The 22,335-nt window shown below is 36.6% G+C and overlaps 1 protein-coding gene across 2 annotated transcripts in view; it reads right to left on the reverse strand.

Annotated features, from left to right (window-relative positions):
- Window positions 1-22,335, reverse strand: part of POU6F2 (POU class 6 homeobox 2) — a 491,272-nt gene that overhangs the window by 370,683 nt on the left and 98,254 nt on the right. For both annotated transcript variants that reach the window (XM_004676660.1, XM_004676659.1), the window contains exon 3: window positions 10,942-11,113. In XM_004676660.1, coding sequence (XP_004676717.1) covers window positions 10,942-11,107 — 166 coding nt within the window. In that variant the 5' untranslated portion in view covers window positions 11,108-11,113. The remainder of the gene's footprint in view (window positions 1-10,941; window positions 11,114-22,335) is intronic.

Below are 22,335 nucleotides of genomic sequence, written 5' to 3' on the forward strand. Positions count from 1 at the left end.
TGCAATTTTAATGCCTTCTAATCACACAAATCAATATGAGATTTTTCTGCTTGTGCATGACCTTCTTCAAATTATCCCCCCATTTTGGCTGAATCAGAACGAGTGTGGGCTATTTGATAAAAAACCCTAAGTGTGTGAAATAAGAGCCCTCGCCTCTTCTGCCAGACTCCTCTTGACAGAAAGATGATAGAAGCATCACATCCCTGGGAGAGTAAATGCAAACTGACAAGAGATGAGCCTTTAGATGTTGAATATAATCTTGAATTGTGCTTGAAGTGTCTTATTATCTTGTCTTTTGATGTCTGAAGGGGTGGCTCATTGTTAGAAAAGGAAAACCCTCGCGCATCTTTGCCATCTTTAAAAATTGTTTGGCCTTTAACAACTGCTTTTCCAACTAATGTCCATTTCTCCTGACAATAAATATGGCAGGTCGTCAGCAAGTGACAAACAATTTACTTTACATGCCACACTTTTATGGGTTTTGAGAGCTCATGTGGAAGTGTGTTTTTAAAAGCCCATAGAAATTAGCAGTGTTACAAATGTTAAGATGATATCTACATACATATACTAGTATGAAGTTACTCATCATGGCTATTTCTTGCTGTTTCTGGTTTTATATATTACTGGTGCCAGATTCAAATGGCAAGTTCTTTATTTGTCATTGACTAATGATAGTCAGGGAAAGAAAAAAACAACAACCAAATCTGACAATTTTGTGTACACACACACACACACACACACATACACCTTCCCTATAAAGGAAATGCACTGATACAGATTTCTAATTTACATTGCAATGTTCAGAACAGTATATAAACAAATTCTTGCTTTTAGGTAAAACACCAGGATCAACATTGGACTTGCTGAATTTAGCCTCCCCTCGGACCCATCAATACTTACAAAATTTACCAACCTTTTTGGTACCTTCTCACTCTCTTTGCCATTTGTTTTGTGTCTTTTGTTTTAACTTAAAAGTTTTATGATATTCCCAGTCAATAGGATTCCTAAGCAGCTAAATCACAGTCTTGCTAGTTTTCTGTCACCTCGCCAGATTTTGTGAAAGCTTTCAAGATCTTTCCTCAGACCTCCGTCACTCTAAGAATCCATAAGAATTCTCAAAAGGACCATAAACTGTTACAGGGTTCAGGTTATTGGATCATTATAAAAACATATTGATACAACACAGATGACAAGATGGGTAGCTTCCATTCTTGGCTAACACAACCATCTCAATGTCATCAGCAACTTCCAATCCAACTAACTCTTTCATTTCCCGTTAAGGCAGGTAACTACAGACATTAATCACTTTTAAAGCATAATGCTTAATTTTTTAGCAATCTTCTGAAGGCCTGCAGATTCTGATTTGGTGAAAAGGAAATTACTATAAACATGGAATCAAATCTAAGAAGAAAGCATTCCAAATTACAGCAAAGAAATAGTATACCTAAAATGTGAACAATATCTTAGGTAACTCAAAACCAAAACCTGTTTTAACCTTAGGAATCAGAATAAGATAAGCTAATTGATGCTTAAAACAATGATGTATGTAGGTTTCTTCCCAAAAGTTTATGAAAGTTTTCCCACATCCTAAAGATGATCCCTGTTCTGAATAGTAACCAGGCAAAGACTACAGTGTAGTACATGGACATGATTAAATGATCCATTAAAATGTTAGCTTTCTCAATATTTCTTTCATACTTCTCCTTTTGCAAATGACATACTATCTTTTTGACATGTTTATATTTTACAATGTTTGCTGAATGAAATAAATATATTGAAGGAAAAAAATGCAAGTTTGGGAAAGGGCAATTAGATTTACATACCATCTCTGCAGCTATACATTTTTAAATATAAGAAAATGTGGGGTTTTTTATTCTTTTGATTTTTTATTCTCATACTTTTAGTTGATTTTTGCAAAAATTCACTCTGCAATAATAATTTTTATGATGTTGGAACAGCTTCAAATGTTTGCATTTTTAAATCAAATTAATCCCTTAGCCTCTCTGACAGTGATGATTCTCTCATGCAATAAGTAACCCCAAACCATTAATTTATAAAAATAAATCTTGTCATATTGATAAAAAAAGACAAATCACCACATATGTGGCCATCAAGACTGGCAAAACGAGATGAATTATACCACACTAGCTTAATAGCAAATATTTTACATGTAATTTCTTTATCGTGCATCAACCACCCTTTCTATTTTGTGTGTCATGTAAATTTCAGTTCATGCAACCTGTCCAAGAATGTGTAACAAAAATTGTGCTTGCTAGTCATTGAGAAAAATGATCATTTACTTAAAAACAGAAAAGGATAAATGTTTACATTGTAACATGGATCTTTATATTCACACACATACACTCTATGCACACATACACACACACGGACACACACACTTATAAATAGACAAATACTTAACCTCCCACTAGGCAGATTCAAAAATCTTCCATAGCTTTGGCAAGTTGTGTGTGTGTGTGTGTGTTTATACATTCCCTATAAATCGTATTGTGAAGAAACCGCCAACTCTCTTTGCTGAATTAAACTGCACTGAGAACAAGCCTTTTGTGTCCTCTGTTCAATGAATAGCAGTTTCAAAGAGGACACAGAACTTGGATTATAGCCCAATTATACCTGAAACAATAGTATAATAAAATTAAAGCTCTTTATTGGTAAACTATCAATTTTAATAAATTAGTCTGGAAATGATTTTTTAAAATATATGTAGATACAAAAGTACACTTAAGTGACATGTGGATAGCATGAACTAAAAGAATCTTACTACAATTACTAATTTTATGATGGGAAAACATATATATACTACAAATTTAGTAAGATAACTTGAAGTATTGTAGGAACATAGTAGAAAATATGGAGAACAAACTCTAATCACATACCCCAAAGATTACTGACTCAGCTGCCCTTCACAACATGCAAAAACCTTTATGGAGAAATAAATCTGTAATCTGATTGATTAACATTATTCTCAGGAACGAACATAAGCCACCATCGTGTGAATCATGACTTAGTAAATTCACATCCAAAATGAAGGGCAACATATATATGTGAAAAGACATCAACTATTAATTTATACAGGTTATAAAATACTTCTGAAATATCTACATGGTCATTTCAAAGGAGAGCCTCTATTTCAATCAGAAATTGAAGCAGAAAATGCAGTATTTCCATTTATCCATAGTGTCTAAAAAAGAAAATATGGGGAAACACAAATAAAATACAGAAATTATAAGAAAGTAAAAATCTTGTATTGTTATTTTAAAACACAGTATTAATATTAACTTTTAAATATGGGTTTCTTGGTTGTCACAAACTGTCAGAAAAGTGAGGAGGATCCTTAATCATATTAAATTAAAGTAACACAAAATATTTGGAAGGTTTATTAATCTGGCAGACACTGATTATTTTATGGAAAAAGATGAACACTTAGAAAGTAACTAATGCCAAACAATACACAAGACAAATAAATTCATTAAATTGCTAAATTGTTTCATGTTTGCTATTATTGGTACAAGTATGTTAAATATACCTTAGTATTATCTTCCATTATCAAGCAAAATTATTTTAACCATCTTAATGAATGCAAGCTTCATTATAAAGTTTAATTTTTAAATGGTCCTCAGAATAGCAAGCTTTTTAAGCATTTGGTTTATGTACAATGATAGTACTTAGTTTCTCTAATTGTACTCTGATATTTTCCCCATATTTTCAAATGGTTTTGATGGTGGTCCAATGCTTTAATTAACATAACTGTTTTAGTTATATTTTTCCAAGTGGCTATTATTTTAATGAAATTTAAAAAGTGTATTCTTGTCACTTTAAAGATCTTAAAAGCACTTTTAAAAGGAAGATTACAGAATTTTGAGGATTGATTTTCTTTGAAATTCAAGTAAAACAGACATTAGTATAACAAATTATTTTTAAAGACAGCAGCTAGCTATTAAAAAGATGACAGTAATTATGTGTCTAGATTAGTTGGTTTTATAAAAATGACTGAATACATACCAAAGTTTATCTCTGTTTCTCTGAGAATGACAAACTTTCTTCAACCAAAAGAGATTCTATGTTATTCTTTCTGGCCTCTGTGCTCACAGTGTAAACATTTAGTCCATTTTTTAATCCCTCTTAATAGTGTGATAATGCAATGATGTCAGTAAACTAATCTGCCCATGTTTAATATCTTTATGAAATCTGACTTTGAGAATTAGAAGGTGGGAGTCAGATCAGCTGTTTAATAAACAGACACCACTGAAGCCTCCATTTTGCCTTAAGTCCAAATGGTTCTGAATGAATTTTAAATACAAGCATAATGTTTGCAGGTATCCCCAACCAAAGTCCAGTGCTGGTAGACTCAGAACCTCATTCAGGCCCACAGCATGATTAGGTAATGTTCAACTATAAATACCATACGGAAAAAAATTATGCCCATGCATTTCCCTCTAACAGAAAAGACAAAGGAAATATAAAAGGATAAAATATTTTAAAAATAAGGGCAGAATGGCATTCATAAAAGGGAGGGTGAGCAAAAATATCAGCAAATTGAAGAACTTGGGAAGTCCACAAACAAGGAAATTCCAGAGCCAGCTTGGATATTAAAGAGAAAACCATCCACTGGAGACTGGCAACTGTTACTATGAGCTTTCTCTAGCTACCTCTGCCTTTGGATATTTTTTAAAAATTTATTAACCTGACAGCAGGGAACTTTCCACAGATTGCCCCCTGACAGGGTGCCAGTTTGGTATAAACACTTTGCTATCTTTTTCCTTAGCATAAGAAAATCAAGAAACATGTTAAGTGGAGCCAGGTGCATATTTGGGCAAACGTGACTCTCCTCTGAAGGACTCCATTTCATGGGAAGGCCTGAATAATCGGAGCTGCGTCCTCTCCCCTGCCTCCTTCACATCCACTCTCTTTTTAATGTGTGAATGTCTGATGTATTATTAATCCCCAAACATAAACCAGCAAGGTCACCAATCAAAGGAAGTACCAGTTCTCTCACAAATTATGTTTACTGTCTAATAAGAAGCAAGGTCCACTTGAAACAGTCACTGATGTCTCATTTCTGAAGTGGGAGAAAATTTTATTTGGTCAGTTCTTGAAAAGTATAATGCTAACTCTATAATTAAATCAAGTAATTGAGCAAGAAGGCAATCTACTTAAGGATCATGTCTTGGGAGCTGGGGTCTGAAATGCCCTTCTATTTATCAATTATGAAATAAACCGAGCTAGGCAAACTACAAAAACATCATAATGCCAGGTAACCTTTAAGTCAGAAACATTCAAAACGTTAAAAAGAATAAGATGGGATTATTTAAAGGGATGATAGCTTATATTAATGCTATTTCTAATACTTTGTCTTATTTCCAATTGTTTATAGGACCAATTCACAACAAGAAAATATAAGCATCAAAGCAATCAAAAGAAGAGGAAAAAATCTTACACCATTCCAGCATGATTTGCTAGCGTTACCACAGAGCAGCATCTCAAATACTGCGATATTGAACTTTCTCCTTTAAAAAGAGGTCTGACCTCAACACCCCAGGCATGGCAAAGAGACAGAAAAGGAAGACACTGAGGAAGTCCCCACTGAATCATATGTCACATATTGTGGACTGTCCTCCATTAAAGTGCCACTTAAAAATGAGCAGAGCTCACCAAACAAATATGGTGAAAGTTTTAACCCTGGAAGCTTTTGATGTGAATTTAGTTTTTATTCCAAAGCTTATACTTTAAGGCTATTTAAAGTGAATGCATTCATTAAAAACATATGGTGATTGTTTTCTGAGAGAAAAACACTAAACTAAATTTGTCTACACGCAAGCAGCTTCTTGCAGGATTTTTTTTAAAGAAATGCCTTGGTGCATTAGATTTTCATAAATATTAAGAATATATGTAAAAGTGTTTTTTCTCCCCAGTAGTCATAAAGCAACAAGAAAAGGATTTGTCTATTATACCATAACTGATTTTCACCAATACTTTATCAAGCATCCACTTTACTTACACAAATATAGATTCCTATTGGTTTCATACAAATAACAGTTTTTGTATAGAAACTGTTACTCAAATTGTTTTGTGATTTAAAAATGTGTTGTTTCAATATTTCCCTGGGGAGACATGCTTTCTTTAACAAAAGTATCATGAATTTTCAATTGAAATAATACAGAAACTTTTTAGAATTAGAAGCAGTTACATATTTTAAGTAAATATATTCCTCTAAGAAATTGTTCTCAACTCCCAATTAAATTCCTCTTAGTCTTAAGCCCTAAGTGGATTGCTGACCCTGGAATGTTTTTTCAGATTATTAATAAGATCCAAGATAATAAAATCTTGAGCGACATTAAAGAAAGTAATAAGGACAGTGATGCCTCCACTTAACCCACAGACAAGAGGCAGCATTACAAAAAGTGCAGTCCTCATAATGCCCTACCAGTGACCTCCATGCTGACCTGCAGAGACCACTGTCTCAAGGGGTGACAGACCATTTAGTTCTTTATCCTTTTGTCATTGAGAATGACTCCACTGTCATAAATTCTAATCAAGTCAAACTGGATGGCAATTTAAAAAAAATCTTATAATACATGTTTCTGTGAGAAAGATAACAGAAAGGAAAGGATGTGGACACCTCCATACATTTTCTAGTAAAGAAGAATCACTGACCCAACTTTCAACCGTTTTCCAATAGTTAACAGAAAAATGACATTGAAAATAGTCACTTTTACAAGTATCATTGAATGCAATTTCTTTTAACCCAAAATACAAAATCATAAAAGGAAACCAACCACCAGTTTTTATTTCAAGTACAATGTTTATAAATGGTTTTGTGTTTACATCTCAGTGTAAGGCTTTCGAGCCATAGGTCCAATTCTCAGGCAATGTATACTGCTGAGAAGCCAGCCACGGAGATTAGCCCAGCCACCCAAGAAAGTTGTTGCTTGACGGAAAGCAATTGTGAGGTTTAACTTGAAACAATAAAAATAAACTCAGGAGGAAAGCTGTTAATAAATCACCTTTCAAATTTCAAATATATATGGGGGGAAATATTTAGGGCATGTTTTATGCGACCTCACTTCTTCCACTGAGACTGTATGAAAAACTTTAGTACAGATATTTTTCTAGGGGTGTATATTACTTTCATCCTTCCTGTGGCCATTTCTCTGGTCACATTGTTGATGCTACCATTTGAATTTTAGCATCCAACTTGACCGAATGTGAACAGGGAATTCTTGATGGGCATAACTAAAAATGAAGCACCACATTGACACGAGTGCTATAAATGTCACTGGAGAAACACAGCAACCTCTTCCCTTGGAGATTATTTGCCAAAGGCCAGTGCTGAGAATGGTTTCCAATGTGTATACCACTAGTCACATATTAAATGACTGTGTGACATCACTCATTTGATCTCACAGCTGAAACACAGTGACACGCAGAGCCTGATTTTCTGATAATACCCTGGACTCACAAGTCTGCTCTACACCATACGTTTCTAAGGTTCAGAGTTTAGCATAATACAGTCGTGAAATGGAAAAGAAGGTAGTTATTCCACAGGCACTACAAGAATAAATAATGCACTGCTTAATGCTATCACAGAGAACTACAAAACCACATTTCTCAGTGAAATGTGGATTCATCTCTCCTAAGTGTACTTTAGTTTCCATGACTGTTCAAGTTAAGCAAAATGTTACCTCTGATGTAATTACTTTATAAAACACAAGGGTCCTTTTCTAAACTTTTTATTCAGGCTGGCATATGGCTTCTGGTTTTTCCTGGCATTCTGAGATGCTCAGAGTACTGAAACCTTCTGCACAGTATGTTTCCCTTTGGATGCTGTTAAGTGCAGAAGTGCAATTTAAAGAGAGGGATAAAAGGCCCAATGTTTCCTGGAATTTCCTTTGTTTATCTATAGAGGGCATCAGTATTAGTTTTTCTCCTGCAGTTTTGGGCTATAGGTGCCATACTGTGAGAGAAACAGAGTTGTCCTCTGGACTGCTAATTTGAACAAGACGCAGAAGGGGGAATACGCTCCGAAGAGATCCATTTATATTGAAATTTCATGTACAATAAAAACTCAGCTCTGATCATCTCTGTTGCTGGTTAGTGCCTCTTCATGAAGATAAACATATCAAGATGCACAGGAATTTCTAATCTATGCCTTTCTTTACAGAAAGAAATAGAGTTTTCAGTACGGTGATGTATATTTATAAGAATGATGGTCTGAGAGAACATGTTAAAAATCAATGTTTAGAGATAAACCTGGATGTTCTCACTTATCAGGAAGAATAGAATTCTTCATAATCAAAGAGCATAATCAAAACTACACATAAAATCAAAAAGTTTGACCATATTCATGTCAAATGAAATAAAGATCCATTAAATTATTAGTCATTAGCATTGTCTAAATTGCTAAAAATTCTGGGACAGAATTATCTACGAAGTTTTAGTCACTTACAGAAACTAGAATTCCTAAGACTAAATTCCAGTAATAATAAGACCTGAGCGCACAATAGACCCAAAAGGTAAGGAAATCATAAGACAACATTGAGTGCTTTCCTTTCATGTGTTTTCTGCTTGTGCGTTCTTGTTCTTGTTCTCTTTTCTCTCTCTCTCTCTCTCTCTCTCTCTCTCTCTCTTTTTCTCTCTCTCTCTCTCTCACACACACACACACACACACAATCTCCAATTCTTTCTCAAGTTTTCAAAATTGTTCGTCTACTTATTTCATCTTTACCTAATTGGAACCTGAGAAATATTTATATTGTTTCTGAAAAGCACTCTAGAAACTAAATAAAACTAAGTGAATACAGAAAGAATATTAAATATAAAACTCATATCTTGCTAGGTTTGCTTTTACAAAGCCAAAAGTTGAGAATTCAAAAGTGACGGGCTTCTAAACCCTGCTAGCTTCTAATCTATACTATGATTCCTTAGTGTACCTCATAAATATTCCTCTTAAACTATAGTTTCAACTAACTTTTAATTCAAGTTTCTCTGATCCTCTTGAATTTTTAAAGTTTCTTTTTTCTCTACACATGTAATTTAGTAAAAGGTGGCTCTGCATCGAAAATCTAAATAACTGTTGAGAAGCTAAATTGAATACCCCTACATTGTTTACTAAAAAAATGCAAGTAAAGTTGAAATCTACAAAATGTACTTTTTAAATACATACAAAGTTGTTGAACAAATAATTCATTACCTATAGTTATGTGAAAATCACATCTGATTAGTTTTTATCAGTTAAAGTGACTTGGGGTTAGCACATTCAACATCAATAAGTTCGCAGCTTATTTTACCTTCCTTTATTTTATAATTTTACCCGACTTCTCTTACTAACCCCCTAAAATGAAGCAAGTGTTGTAGGTCATAATTCTTCCTTTACACACAAAAACTTAGGCAGCAACAAAATATTTCTTCACTTGATCTTAGCCAAAAGGCTGAGAAACGATTACAACAAAATATTTCTTTAGAATGAAAATGCTAACACCTTATTGCCTAGGTTTAGAAAATTTATGTCAGAGGTAGAATTTTCAAAGAAGAGTAACTAGACAAAATTTTTCAAAAGTGGAATGTCCCATACACTTAAATGCGTAACAGCATATTATTGGTAGAAAATTTGAAACAGTTTTACAGAAATGCCCACTAATATTCCATGGAGTGAACATTTAAAACCAGAGGAATATACCTTTGTTGAAACTGGCCTAGAATTACCAGACTCACAAAGATGCTTGCTAACAGTTAAACAAAACAAAACAAAAAGCTTAGTTTTAACTGAATGAATGACTTTGTTAAGAAAACAGTCTATGCAATGTTTTTTCTTTAAATTCAGGAACACAGATTGTTTTTAACTAGAGACCAAGCAGTTGCCTGATGAGTAAGTGTAAACAGGTTAGACTGTATTTCATATATATGGGTATGTTTGTGTATATAAACATGTATGAATAATGTTATAAGTATATAAACATTTGAAAATAATTAAAAGCAAGTATTTTAGGAGTAACTGTTTTTAAAGACATCACGTCATCGTACCATAAAGTGCTTCTCCCGCAGAGACATCCATGACCATCCATCACTCAGTCACACACCTCACCACCACCGCTCCCCTTTCTGATTAGAGATCACAGTTGCTTGAGTTAGCTTACAGAGCGTCATCTGTTTGAATGACAGATGTCTTTGCTGAAGTGGCACTCTGCTTGTTCTTGTTTTGTTTATGAAACAAAGATTCCTAAAATGTCCTGGGCTGCCTACCCATTTAGAAGGAGGCTAAAATATCTTTTAAGAGGACAGGAACAGAGAAGGGATGCAAAATACCTATTTTCTTCCATCATCACCCTTTCAGGAGAAGAGAGATTCACTCTAATTATGATTACAAAACGTTATTTCTCTGAGTCATTCCCATAGTCACCTTTGTTTACCTGACACTGAATTACTTGCATTGATATTTTGCTGTTCCCTTCTGTTGTCTTTTTAGTATAGGCAGTAACTCTTTACTTGCCTTCCCCTTAACAAAAGGCAAGGAAGCAACCCACAACCCAAACCCAACTCGATACTTATTCAATAAATGTTAACCAATTCTCACAATGGAGCTGATTTCCTGATTATTATTACCATCTCATTATAAATATATATATATATATATGTATGTATGTATGTATGTATAATTTCTAGCCTGGGGACGCTAACAATATTTGACAAGTCAAAATGAGCAGTGAGGAAGTTCCTTGTTGGGAAAACTTTGGAGGACCTCCTCCCAGCCAGCTGGAATCGGCTTCTGTGGCTCAACACCTCCAAGACAAGACGGGAAGCTCCTTTTTAGTACTTACAAGAAAATTGAATGAACAACAGGGGGGAAGAAAAGGGAGGGGGGGGTGTGGATTGCTCTTCCGGACAACATGGTAGGACTGAAATGAAATACCTAGACAGACTTACCGAAGAGCTTGCTGGGAGTGTCCTCGCTGTCATTTGATTCCACAGGCGCAAGCAGGGGCTCATTCAGCTCGCTGTCTGAAGTAGCAGCCGTGTCCTCACCTCTCAACTCCGCATTCATTTCACTCCGCACTGACAGCAAGGGCTTACTGACTTGTCCAGCTATCATTGGATCCTAGGATGGGGGAAAAGAGTGAAGGGGAGGAAAAAAAGTGGCAGCTTTAGTGTGCGTGTCCTCTCTCTCCCTCTCCCTTCTCTTCTCTCTTCCACACACACACTCTCCCTCTCTCCTCTCTCTCTTATCTCTGGCTGCTCCCGCTGTTATTGCTGGCTGCAGTCAAGTGAAGAGCTATTACAGATCCGAGGAGTTCTCCATTACTCCCCACCCTATTAAAGCTCAACTAGCATGTGAGAGATGCGGGAGGCTTCCGAGGGGGGGGTGGAAAAAAACTTCTTTGAAAGCAACCTAACCAACACAGCTTTAATTGTGGGATGTGCTTTTGTGCCAATGTTTTTACACCTTATTCTGTCTTTAATGCAGTAAGAAAAAAGAAAGTGCTGGGCTTGTACTTCAGCATCATACAAAAAAAAAGCAGGAGCACCCTATGGAAGAACGAGGGCTATTTTAAGAAGCCCTCTCCCTGGGGGAGAGACAATTAAACCCTGTCCTGAGAGCAGAGAAAAGAGATAGAAAGAAAAGAGTTCTCAAAACGCTTTCAATGGAATAAAAGAGATTTCTTATGTAAATTCTATAAGCACCATTAGAAGTTGACTTCCTTGGTCCCACATTTGGGACAGAAGCTGACCCCAAACCAAATGAACAGTTACAAGCAAACAATACACAACAAAATATATGAAAATCAGTTTAAAAATTTTTAAAGGAACTGGAAAAATACTTACAAACTGTGCTCAATAATTCAGATGCCTAGAGCATCATACGCCCATAGCATTAAAGAAAAAAAAAAAATCACCGCCAAAAAAGACAAACTTTCCCCCCTAATAATTTAAATCTCTCTTATCTTCAGCTCGTTAGGAGGGCATTTTAGGAATCCAAATATAGTCTTTATTCCATTTGCAAACTAAGATGCATAATATTGTTGGCACAAATATCGATGCTGACAAAAAAGAAAAGCAAGAAGTGCCTTTTTTTGCGTTATCTGGGAGCTATTTATTGCCAGTTTCATGCCTAAATGGTTCCTGAGCAGGAAACAGGTGACCAGCACAGGAGCAGGTGGGGCGACAAGCTCTCTTGTCCCATCATTACATTGGTTGCGGTATGCCTGTGGTTATTTTTTTTTAATGTATTCATGCCTGAAAAGTGAATTTGATATGACACATGATAATCTATGAAAATGTTAATCAATACAAATAGTTTAAGCTGTCATCAAATGCACTTCTTTAGTCAATACTCATACCACTGAAAACAATGTCACTGTCACCAGGGCTTAATTTGCACAGCACTTAAATATTGGACTCTGTGCATCAATGCACTTCTTCTTCAAATACTGTAGGTAAACACATTTTCTCCCTATTTAAGGCTGAAGCACTCAGCACGCATTTAGCTGAGCTGAATCCTCCCTTTTGAATACCTTGATAGGTCCACTGGAGGGCAAAATTAATACTTAATTGAATCTCACAGTCATCAAAATAATCAATACTTTTTTATTATTTATTCTTTACAGTCTGTTGACTGTTTCAAACCTCTGAGGGAATGGTGGAAAGGATTCATGGCTTTGAAACACTGTCATTTAACAAGGTAATTTTCAGTGGGGCATTAGAGGTTGTGAAACATATAATAAAACAAAAATGGTGGCTTATAATAGGAAGAAAGAAAAGAATTATATTTCTGCCATCTAACAAAACAGGATAAATAAAAAAGCAAGTACAGAGAGAGAGCGAGAAAGGAGGGGGACAAGGGAGAGAGAAAGACTGGCTTTTGAAGGGTTTTATCATATCAAGAGCAGAGGCGAGCTTTCATAATGCTGACATTTCTCATCCTGACAATCCTAAACAAGTGGAAAGGATGAGATCGCAGATATCATCTTTCATCACATTCCCCAGCTTAAGAACCAACATGACAGCTCCTCTCCCCTTTACACTGTTAATTACTAAATAAAATACTACTCTCTGTCAGCATCAGATTATTGCTGATAGCAACCACAAACATTTCTCCATTGTTTCCCCTCTCTGAAACTGTGATACCCACCATGAACTCTTTAAAAAATAAATTAGGCTTGTCTCACCATATTGTAAATATTTGAAATGTAATCAATGTAATCAATGTGATCAATTCACAGTATTGTCAGGCTAAATTTGCTGGCGATAGATTAGCATTTCATTTTCTGTGTTTGGCTGCTGTGACTAGGCACAGTTAAAATTGTGGTGGAAGGATGGTGTAGAGAAACATAAGCAGAGGGGAGAGGAGGCACAGCATTCTCAAAAAGTCCCCCAATTCCTTTCCTATGTATTGAAGAAGGGATGTTTGGTTTTTCCTGAAACTGTGAATGGAAAGGGGAGCGAGGGTAGAAAATGCTGCTTTACATCGTGGCTTTCATAAGTATACTCCTCACTTAAAAGGCCCAAGTTAAATTCTAGTTCATTCTTTTTACTTTATGAAAGGTGACTATTCATTCTCTCTAATCTAAAGGAAGGGGCCATGCCTTGTGCTTTGAGTCACTCGTTGTTGCGGCCACTCCGCTCACTTAATCATTTTTAAGGTAAGGCTCATGGTAAACAAATGCTTAAATGATATTCACTGCCCTTATAATAAGCCAGATGTGGTTATGCATTAATAGACATGTTAGCAAACATGTTAATATGGCAGTGAGTATTTGGGTAGACTTAAAGAGTCTTTCATTCTTGCTCATTTGTAAATGGTCAAGCTGAATTCTAAATCACATAGAGGAGCTGAAATGCAGATATGAACTTCAAGTGCACTTAAATCTTTAAGATGCTCAGTTTGGCTGAAGTGTTCAAAGTATGTAGTGGTGGATGGTATATATTCACTGACCATTACCTCATCTTCTTTAAATCAGTTTTAACTCCCTCCTGCATGGCTAGGTTCTCAGTTAGTGTTTCTCAGTGATTTTCACCTAGAAAATTTAGAATTTGTCTTTCAAATTCTCATTTGATTTTCACCTTACAAAACACGTTTACATGTTCCATGATGCAGCTGTAGCCCACATGTATGTGCGTGACATGGTTAAACAGTAAATCCCCAGTGAGGCAGAGAGCAGACAGCTTTTAATCACAGCTGCAGTCACTGGGGGGTCCATTTGAAAATGTGTCACAAGCAGTAACCACTGAGTACAGTCTTATAAGTGATAAAGGAGTGCTTCTTTCATGCAGCACTCAGCTTGGAAGCCATTCTCTCCCTGCCAAAACTGACAACAGTCTGTAAATATGTTCTGCCAGGATAAAAGAAAGGATGTTCCAACACGTACCTACCTAGGTGCTTGCAGGAATGTTAATAGAGTTGTAATTTCAACATGTACAAGGACCACTGCAGCAGCAAACAGGAAAAGAATTAGCTAGTGCAAGCAAAAAACAGAGTTGGTGAACTTTTGTTCCTTGAAAATCTGAAACGGTTACAATTACAATCAAAGTTAGAACTTCTCAGCAATTTGTTTATCAGCCCTGATAGGAGAAAGTCACTGGTCAGATATGAGTAGTATTGAGTGTGTGGAAGAACAGGACATAGCAAGTCCCAACACGGAACATTCACAAAGGTCAGCAGAGACCCAAGAGCAAGATGTTAAAGATGAAGCTAGAGAGGTAGTTTCTATTAGTAAAATCCCAACAAATCTTTCATGATATCCTATATGAATATCATAACTACACAACAATTATTTAAAATTTCTTTGGGCCTTGCTAAAGAATAAAGTAAGTCTCCTATACTAAACTCCTTTACCACATAGGCACTTCACGTGTATCTAATATCACCCAAACCATGCAAGCTGTTTAACCCCATTTTGAGGATAAAGACTGCGACAGAGGCTCAGTGACTTATCCCAAAGACATACAGTCAACAAGTGGTGAAACTGTCTTTTAAACCCTTACAGATCCATCTGCAAAGCTCAGTGTCTTTTTATACTGCACAGTAGGCACTGAGTGAAAAAACCCAAGGCTCATGGACTTAGTTTTCTATGGGTCTTCCCAGGACCTGAATTATAGACCGTGAAGGGTGTTAAGTCCTGGATAACTGATTCCCAGAACATGCTGCATACAGCATCTTCTACCTTTCAGACTCTAGGGGAAAAAACACTTCTCTGTTGAGTAAAATATGTGCAGCAATGTAGGGCAGTAGACAGAATATCAGGTAGCATCAAATAAAGCCTGAGTTTTCTTCTTACCTGTTAAGATTAGTTCTCTACATAAATACAGCAAATCACTTAACCACATTCACCCTTGGTTTTCACCTCTCATAAATGAAAATACTGGAATGAAATAGCATTTCCCAAAGCATATTTCATAGAAAAATTGTTCCAAAATATATTCTACAATAAAAAAATTTTGCTATCACACACACGCGCAAAAAAAATGCAACAGAAAAGTCTATCATGAACGAAACCAATTCAGTTCTGCTTAACTAGTTCTCAAAATTATCTGGCCTTAGAAGGTTTATATCTTAAAAACTTTATTATTATATTATCTATTGGATCAAGTGATTCTTAAAAATTGGAATGTGCCCACTTAGATTACAACTAATATAAGTTAGCTAATGTTAACTGGATATCTAACTTTTAATTTTTCCAACTTTTTCTTTTATTTACTTATGCACACAAGAACAGGGGTATAGACCAAAGGGTATGGGGGTAGAGGAGTGAGAGGATCCCAGCGACAAAGTGAGAAGCAGAACAGGCATATCTACTGAAATACACTGCTGAGGGGAGCCGCAGGTGAGACAGGAGAGGTCTGCTGTGCCCCTGGCTGGGAAATGAACTCATGTTTCAGTGGCTGGAGATAGCTTGATAGTGCTGAGCCTTAAACCCTCGTGCCACAAGGGGAGGCCTGATTTTTAATTTTTAAATAATAGGTGTCCCTGTGTACTTCTGTTGTGAAGCCTTTATTTAAAGACCAGCTATAGGGCACTGTATGAAGGAGAATGCAACTTGAGCATTTACTAAGCTTTTAAAATTATACCAGGTAACTTAAGATATTACTTTGCTAAAGCCCCTCAATAACTGAAAAAGAAAATTTTTTTAAGCATAACTATTCTCATGTTAATAGTCAGAATAACTAAAGAAAAAGGGATTATTAGGGTCCTCCCTGGTGGTGCAACAGTTAAAAGCACAGCACTGCAAAGCCAGCAGGAACCACTGCAGCATGAGCTCATTCCCCAGGTCAGAGAGGTGACCCACATGGTGCAGCAGACCTCTCCCGTCTTGCCCGCTGCTCCGGCAGCAATATACTTCATTAATCTGCCTGTTCTGCAACCCACCTCTGTCTCTGGTGAATCCTCTGACTGCCCCTGCACCTCTGGCCTGTACCCCAGTTCTGTATGCATAAATAAAATAAATCTTAAAAAAAAAAGGAAGAGATTATTAACTCAACAAACCATCCATCCATGTTCAGCAGCAAGCATTCAAGGGAAATCCTCTAAACTGTATTTTTATGTACATTGAAGTCAACTGTGAAACAGACAATCAGAACAACCTTGATGTAAATGTAAGTAAAATAGGTATACTTTAAATATCCACAGAAGCTCTTCATTTGGTTGTGAAGTGCCAGCATATGGTAGAGTTATGCTCAACATACAGACTTCTAAAACTCAATAGGAAAAAATATATTCATTATAAAGAAAAAAATGTATTGGACTTCTTCCTTAACACACTATATTTCATCTTTGAAAAAAGGGGGAAACAGATTACCTTTAGACAATTTAAAATTCAAAGATAGCATCATATTTTGTATTTAATTTCTCTCACTGAAAAGAGATAAAAATAAAACACAAATAATAAGACCCCTCCTGGGATTGAGGAAAGGAAGTTGCAAGTGTGAGGATTTATTTTTAAATCTAAGCCAGAAAGAGAAACAATTGTTTTCTTTCTGTTGTCAATTACCAAATGTTATTAAGTAGGTTCTCTCTCAATATGATATTTAATCCACTGAAGAATGTTTTCCATCAAAAGTTACCAAAAAATTATAATACTTTATGATTCAGTATTTCCTCCCACTACAAAAAAATTAAAGAGAACATGGAACTTGACTTTTGAAAATAAGATCTTTTTTTAAATTTAAAACTTTTTTTTAAAGATTTATTTATTTGTACATACAGAACTGGGATACAGGCCAGAGGCTCAGGGGCGGCGAGAGGCTTCATCAGAGACAGAGTGGGGAGCAGAACAGGCAGATCTATAAAGTACACTGCTGAGGAGAGCAGCGGGCAGGTCAGGAGAGGTCTGCCACGCCATGTGGTCACCCCCGGGGCAGGCGGGAATCGAACTCATGGGGAAGTGGCTTTAGCTTCTCAGTGCAGTGCTTTAACCCACTGGGCCACCAGGTAGGGCCTAAAACTTATTTTTATAAGTGTTCTCCATTGATGCAAATACATATAATTATAGTTGCAAAATTTGAAAAATAATGAAAATCAGAAGATACTATCAGTTCTGTAATTCACTCACCACTGATTATTTTATTTTAAATCTCATTTCTAGACTGCAAAAATCATTTTGATAAAGTAGAAAATTACAAATTTTTAGGAACTGCTCAAGACAAAAGCTAGCATATAGTGAACTTAATTAAAAATTTAATACACACAAAACCCTTGTGTGTCCCCCAGGGGACTTTCATAGCAAAATGCTGACCCCAGCCTGGATTTCCTTCCTCAACTCAGTTTTCTCAGTTCGTATCCTTTCCCCCCAGATCCCTACTTTAGATTAGTGTGGCTGATTTAATCCTATTTAATCCTTTATTTAATCCTATCCCACAATAAATAAGATGACTATTCTGAGGAAATAAAGACACTGTATTCAAGATTCAAAACACATGTTGAGTTTAGAAAGTGAGGTAATGAGGATACTTAAGGAGACCCATAAAGGTCCCTTGATAACACAGTGCATCACCTGTACTTCTTCCTAGTTTCCAACCCAACATGGCTTTATATACACCAATGGAGATATCTGACCCATATATCTGTACAGTAATACATAGCTAATGCATATAGTTCTATAAAGATAGAAAGTATTATACAGTTGGAGCATTTTCTACCAGTCTCCTCCCCATGTTATGACCATCCAACTGAACTGTGCTTTTCTCTCTACACTTTCAGTTTGGAACAGCAGTATATGCTGTAGGGCTTGCTATGGTTGTATTCCTTTTAAGACCAAATCAGTCATTTCCCAGCTGTCACCATGGTGGCCTAGGGCCGTTCATAGCTGAAACCTTCCCCAGAAGTTGCCTTTATTTGAAGGGATATCTTTCTCTGTGTCAAGTCCCTTCATCAGGGGGAAGTCCTGATTTTAATCCATGTATGCAAAGTCTGAAATATCTACTCTTTCTCTACCTCTTTGCAGAGAAATTTTACAACTCCAAGGGCTCACACCCTTGATGAGGTCAGTGCCCTACTCAAAATCCGTGTTCCATATTTGAAGCTAATGACCCCTGTCCAGTGTTGGTCACCACAAACTGTCTACTATCTCTGTTCATTGTCCATCACTCCATCACTCTGAAACTTACTAATTAGTATAATACACATTAATTGAGTGAAATTAATGACTTGTTGATCAGTACATTAATGGAGGTTAGATATAGGTTCTCATTTTAGCCAAAATTAGTCAGTTGAAACAGCTTGGGTACATTCCCCATCGTTGCATGGAGCCAGGGAATATTAAAAATCTAGCTAGTTCTGTTCCCTAGGTTTCACTTAACACTGGATCCCCATATTTACCCATGTTCAGTCTTTGCCTGTTGCTGACCATATGGAGATACAACTGCTTCTAGAATCTTACCATTTCTGCCTAATAAACCTCCAAGCCAGGTATGTTAAGGTCACCCAAAATGAGAAAGGACTGTGATTTCATCATGCTTACAGATGGAGAAATTCAGTTACTTTGACTCTACCAGGTAGATAGATGTTGTATTTGTTATGTTTGGTTATATAGCAGCAGGGATAAAAGCAAAGCCCAGAGAGCTGGCACCACCAGAAATTAAAGTGTCTACATTCTTTTCCTAAAAAAATAACTCTTTTGTAATTGTTTGCTCACAAAATTGTGTTTAATAAATACACTGACAGCTTTTGTTGTCATAGCTTGTTTTCATTATAACCAGGTAGCAAAGCTCTGAGGATGTGGTATGCTCTCAACTATTTCTAACCATTAGTACTACCATTGTCTGTTATAAAGAACATAATAGTTGTGCATATAAAATTTGTTTAAGACCATTTGTATCACAGGGATCGTGGTCACAGTTAGATGAAAGTTGCGTTAGGGGCACAAAAGATCATTATAGAGTGATATAAAGGGCCAGGACCAGAGCCTCTGTCAGGAGGTGCCTTGAGCAAAATTCTCAGTTTATTTCCCCATCAATGCCCAACATTATATCCTGGAGATATGTAGTTAAATAAAGTGAAGGGCTGCAATCACATTGAAAGGATAAAATACTACTGTACAATATATTGCTTGCTTTGATGTCAAAGGACATAATTTACATGTCTACTTGGGGGGAAAGTTAAGACTCTCTTGTCTTTATGTTGGACTCCAGTTAAGTCACCACCAGTCAGACTCCCCAGTCACCTAAGGTCTCTGTCTCTCCCCAAGTCCCATCTTCAATGCCACATTCTTTTAACTGTCATTTTAAATGTCTAGAGACATTTCCAATTAGAGATTGAAACATCAAGCATCGGGCCCTCCCTGGTGGCGCAGTGGGTTAAAGCACAGCACTGAGAATCTAAATTCGCTTCCGCATGAGTTCGATCCCCGCCTGCCCCGGAGGTGACCACATGGCGTGGCAGACCTCTCCTGACCCGCCCGCTGCTCCCCTCAGCAGTGTACTTCGTCGATCTGCCTGTTCTGCTCCCCACTCTGTCTCTGGTGAAGCCTCTCACCGCCCCTGAGCCTCTGGTCTGTACCCCAGTTCTGTATGCACAAATAAATAAATCTTAAAAAAAAAAAATCAAGCATCAACCATTGCTATTACTTAACACAAATATGCAGACAAATAAACAAAACAGTTTATCAACGCAACCCTGTAGGCTGAAATAACATTGTAATACCCAATTAAACAGGATGGACTCTGCCGGTTCTGTGGACTTCTACAAAGCATCCAGTGTGCAGGTCAGCACACCTCATCTAAATCATCACCTTGAACCTCTACAGCTCTGTTACACCCAAGAGGGTAAAATGACCGTATGGGTGATGCTTCACATATACTTATCTGGGAAGAAAGGGACATACTGGTATTGACAACCTAATAGCACCATCAATTCAATTTCTGCTGCCTTTGTGAAAAAGCATCAATAAGAGTTCAATTCAGGCTCATCTAGATCAAGTCTTTTGGTAATGGGGTTATAGAGCAGTATTGACATTGCATACACATACCCTATACTCACATGTTCTTCATAATCTGATGATTTCAAATGAATATCAGGATTTAATCGAAGGCAACACAGATTAAAGTGAATTTGCATTTAGTGACTTGAATGTACAGTTGCAGTTAGGAGTTACAAAAAGAATATCCATCTCTGCCTTAAAAAAATTGTAGCATCTTAAAAATTCTCATAAAAGTACTTGATTAATTTGCATGTATATACAAATATGTAATCTCAACATTTGTAATCATGTACAAAAGTAGATGACATTCACAGCTCACAAATGGGAACACCTGATCTCTAGTCTACCAGTTTCCAAACTGAGAAGCACTTAAATTATAAGAGTTTGCCTTTGGGATATCAAAGGGAGGTATAGAAGGATCAGTATCCACTCCTTTTTTTTAACACCATATCCACTTTTCTCATCGGTCTGACATCTAGCTCATTTATTTGTAGTACACTTAAAGAGATTCACAGATCTGTCCAAACTATTTGTTCACAGTGTGTCACAGATGCAATATAATCACATATTTTTTTTTCTATTGGTTAATTATTTACTTTTCTAAAATTCTTAAACATTAAATTCTATAACTGAGATATTTGAGTCCTTTGCAGACAGACAAGTCTCAGAACTCCCAACACTGGGCACTGTGTCTGGTACAAAATAGACTCTGAGTAAATGTGTTTGATTGAGTAACAGAAAGGGAGGGCGGGAGGGAAGAAGAGAAGAAAGGAAGGGAAGAAAGTTAAAGGCAAAGATTATCCTCAATTGATAGTTTTAATATTAAAAAATCATATCTGAAATGACACAATGTAAAACTAAGAACTCCCATAGCTCTCTTACCTGCCTGGCACTGCAAACACACATACAAGGACCCCATATTTTGCTTCCAGAAATATGAATTTGGTTTTGAGTGATTATCTTACTCTATTCTACTGTAAAGTAGAAAAATGTAATAGCAACACTAAAAAGGAAAAGTTTTTTAGTTGGGGAGGAGAAAAGCTACCACTTTTCTTAGGGAATAAGTTCAATAAAGCACAGCCATCCCCGAGAGCTCAGGGGACCCCTGATGAGTACAGGACCCTCCCGCCATTAGCCTCAGCCTAGGAGCTCTATCCATGATCTCTTGTTCAGTCTGGAAGTATCTGCCTCTTACCAAAAGTACCTGACCTTAGGTCTACAAAATTAGCTTTCATTCCTGGTTCCTTCATCATCATTCAGGAGTGGTACCATTTCATGCACACAGCATATCAGAAGTACAATTTTATTACAAAATACTCTGATTCTATAATTTTCTTCAGAGGCAAATATTCATTTAAATGGACAATTCATCAATATATGGATGTCTCTAATTCTGTTTTCCCATTCTAAATGACAAAAGATGCACAGTTGGAAATAATTTTTATTAAAAAAAACTCAAGTTCCCTATCATTTCAAATTTCCATAAATAAATAGAAAACTCTATTCTGCCCCCTGCTGACAGACCAACATTCCTAAAAATCCAGTCAGAAACCTGACAGTTTCTTTAGTGCCTTCTGCTCTGGGCCCAAACTCCTGTTTAACATGTCAGACCCTCCCAGCTCCTTCAGGTTTCTCTTCCCTTAGCTATGGCTCATGGAGAGAGAGTGAGCACAGCCAGAGAGAGCACCTGTCACATTTTTCTAACACCTGTAAATGCATTAAGATGATATTCTGTCAGGTAGCAATAGAAAGACAGGGCAGCTGTCTGGTCTAACCTGCACAGAGATGCCCCACTTTGACCCACAGCAGGTAGACTTAGCCAGCCTTGCTGGGTATTCACAGGCTCTCCAGCCTGGGATGCCAGCAAGAGAAGTTGGACCCCCAGGCACGCAGACTGTGCCCTGGCCAG

Source organism: Condylura cristata, unplaced genomic scaffold (genome assembly GCF_000260355.1).
Source record: "Condylura cristata isolate star-nosed mole 26May11 unplaced genomic scaffold, ConCri1.0 scaffold00005, whole genome shotgun sequence".
NCBI lineage: Eukaryota > Metazoa > Chordata > Mammalia > Eulipotyphla > Talpidae > Condylura > Condylura cristata.